The sequence below is a fragment of the Pongo abelii genome, chromosome 14, assembly GCF_028885655.2.
Source record: "Pongo abelii isolate AG06213 chromosome 14, NHGRI_mPonAbe1-v2.0_pri, whole genome shotgun sequence".
NCBI lineage: Eukaryota > Metazoa > Chordata > Mammalia > Primates > Hominidae > Pongo > Pongo abelii.
This window is the reverse complement of record NC_071999.2, coordinates 55,152,361-55,155,500: the sequence shown is the minus strand read 5'-3', so window position 1 is coordinate 55,155,500 and position 3,140 is coordinate 55,152,361. Positions and strand designations below refer to the sequence as shown.

Below are 3,140 nucleotides of genomic sequence, written 5' to 3'. Positions count from 1 at the left end.
AACAAACTGTCTTCATTGAAAATGATTGATTACTAAGACAGAAAGTTGTTGAAAAGGTAATAAAATAACACTACGTACATCCTTCTGCCTCAAATTAGGCCCAGTTTTATTTAGATGAGGTACAATGTCCTCTATATCTCATGGACAATGTCCTGGAATCACATCGCTTACTGAAATACTTTTTGAAATATATCTCCTCGGATGGAGAAGTGGAATCAAAAGAGAAAACTTCAGAATCTATGCTATCAACTTTTCTTTTTTCTAATCCTCAAATGAGTTATGTTTGCCTTGCACTAATAACTTTTATTTCACTCAAATTAGAGCAATAATCTTCCATACATAAGTATCTTCCCTGCCCAATAATTCAAAGAAAAAAAATCCAAAATGATTAGTAAAGAAAAATATAAGAATTAACAGACGCTTTAAATTTGTTTTAAATATTTTGAAGATTTAAAAAGTGTTTAAAGTTTGTAATTCCTAGTAGGAAAACATTATCTGAATGAATACCCTAATGGCAAACCACTATAAAATGCTTCAGCTGCATTTGGGGGAGGGGGTAGGGATTATCTTCAAAGCACCCCAGCTCTCTTGGTGAGAAGGTCAGAGGTACATTGGTTTGTATTATTGCGACATCCATAAGGTGATCTAGGTTGCTTTTCCTTCAGCAAGGGCTTTATTTATCAGAAGGGCATTACGCTTGACCTCCAAATTTGGCTGACAATTTACTGATGAGATTCATAACCTTTGGGTTGCTCTGGTATTTTGACATATTTGCTGGGTTCTGAGCCACATCCTGGAAGACCACCATAACTTCTGGATCCCGCATGGCTGCAAGAACCTTTGGATCACTAAGAATTTCATTGAGTCCAGGCATTCCGGCCATTCCAGGTATGCCCCCTCCCATTCCAGTCATTCCTCCAGGAAAATTACCAGGCATTCCCCCAGGAAAGCCACCTGGAAAAGAGCCATACTGAGCTCCTGACTGTCATCCGGCTTCTTCCTCCCTCTGGGCTCTCTCATGCTCTTCTCGAGCCTTCTTAACTCGTTCTATTCTTTCTTTGATCTCTCGCTCTTCACGTTTTCACTCATACTTTCTCTGATGTTCTGCAATTTTCTGTGCCCTAGGTTGAACTTCTTTCAGCATTGCACTAGCATCTTCATTATAATCCAATTTACAGGCAAGGGCAAGATCATGGGCTGCTTCTTCCCAGTGGCCTAGAAGTCTGTGTGCTTTCCCCCGCCTCTTGTAAGGCTGAGCTGAATCAGGATTTATTTCAATGGCTCTGTCACAGTCTCGGATGGCAGCATTTGGCTTCTGTAATTTGACGAAGACACTGGCCCTCTTGGCATACAAAATGGCCAAGCAGGGAGTCAGCTTGATGGCATCTGTGAATAAGTCAATGGCTTTCTGGAGTTCACCATCATTTAGGGCTTCAATAGCAGCCACTTTTTTATCATTTGCCTGATCCATCATCTCCTGTTATCTCCGCATTTTCATCTCCCATTTCTTGAGGAGCATCAGTGTCTGGTTCAATCACACCTTCTTTATCAATTTCTAGATCACTTTCCTCACTTGATGCTTCGTCTGCCTTTAAGTCTTCCTCCACCTTCTTACTATCAGGTTTTTCTTCCTTGGTATTTTCTTCTGATTCAGCTTTCTGAGTAGCAGTACCTCCCATGCTCTCCACCCACTCCCTCAGGAAGCGCATTTCCTCGGTGTGCAGAACGCTCAGATCCTGCTTACACATTTTCACAAAGGTCCGAAGCTCGTTCACTTTGCGGGGGTCCATGGTAGGGAGATGGTGGGCGAAGCCTGGGGACTGCCGCCCGGTTCCAGGCCCAGGCGCTGGCTCAGCGTGACCGCGCAGAAGGGGGCGGCTGCCTATGCTATCAACTTTTCAAGCCGGGTTTCTCAATCCAGTTTTCTGAAATATTCAACCTGAAGTTGCCTAGTCTAGTATCAATATGCATTCATTCTAACAATATAATGTACAAAGGATTGTAAATACCCTATCCTTTGGTGATACTGTCATTCAACAAACATGTACTAAGAGCTCACTACAGATCCAGAGGCAGAATTAAGAGTGCCAGGAATGCAAAGAGGAATGCCACATATCCCATGCCTTAGAAAACCTCACAGTCTAGAGGGGAAAACAGGGTGACTGAAGCACTGACCCTGACCGAGCATACTTAGAACCTGATCCGGGTTCCTGGAAAAGTCTCCTAATACAAATGCTCATTTATAATGTTTACCTTAGTTTTTAGAAAGATTTGATCATATTAGTCACTTGATTATAGAAAACCATTTTTTTGTTTTGTTTTTTCATTTTGTTTTGTTTTGAGATGGAGTCTCGCTCTGTCTCCCAGGCCGGAATGCAGCGGCGCGATCTCGGCTCACTGCAACCTCCGCCTCCCGGGTTCAAGCGATTCTCCTGCCTCAGCCTCCCGAGTAGCTGGGACTACAGGCACGCACCACCACCCCCAGCTAATTTTTGTATTTTTAGTAGAGATGGGGTTTCACCATGTTGGCCAGGATGATCTCCATCTCTTCACCTCGTGATCTGCCAGCCTTGGCCTCCCAAAGTGCTGGGATTATAGGCATGAGCCACCGCGCCCGGCCGATTATAGTAAACTGTTAAATCCAATTGTCACATCCTTGGATACATATGTAATATGTAATTATTATAATTATTACTTTAGATTATAGCAAGAGATAGGCAGTTAGCAAGAAAGGAAGGAATGAGCTATCAAGTTACCAAATTATTTTGAAGTTCCTCTCTACTTGAATTTTTAAAACTTTTTTTTATTAACCCACAATCAAAAACACTACTCAGTCCCTCCAGCTTCTGCAACTTTTACTGTCTATGTTCTTCAATCCAGCATGTAAAAAAGAAAGATTGATTCATTCTATGAACTAATTATTTCATTAATGTATCCTCAGATATCATGTCGGCTCCTCGAGGATAAGAATCACATCTTACTTTTCTTTTGAGACTCCTATGAGCCTAGAATGGTTCTTATAAATATTTACTTAATCTAATTAAAATAAATTATGTGCTTTAAAATCCTGTGTCAGTTACATCGTACTGTAGAACACTGCCAAATCAGTAATTAAACATGCCATCCTTGCTTAGTGCCAG

At 41.6% G+C, this 3,140-nt stretch overlaps 1 protein-coding gene across 1 annotated transcript; it reads right to left on the bottom strand.

Moving 5' to 3' along the window:
* Positions 1–650: 650 nt before the first annotated feature.
* On the bottom strand, positions 651–1,805 carry LOC100939255 (putative protein FAM10A4). The gene is given in 2 exon segments (XM_024230763.3): positions 651–1,478; positions 1,480–1,805. Coding segments are annotated over 2 exon segments (708 nt in total). The 5' UTR covers positions 1,791–1,805; the 3' UTR covers positions 651–1,081.
* Between the last annotated feature and the right edge of the window lie 1,335 nt (positions 1,806–3,140).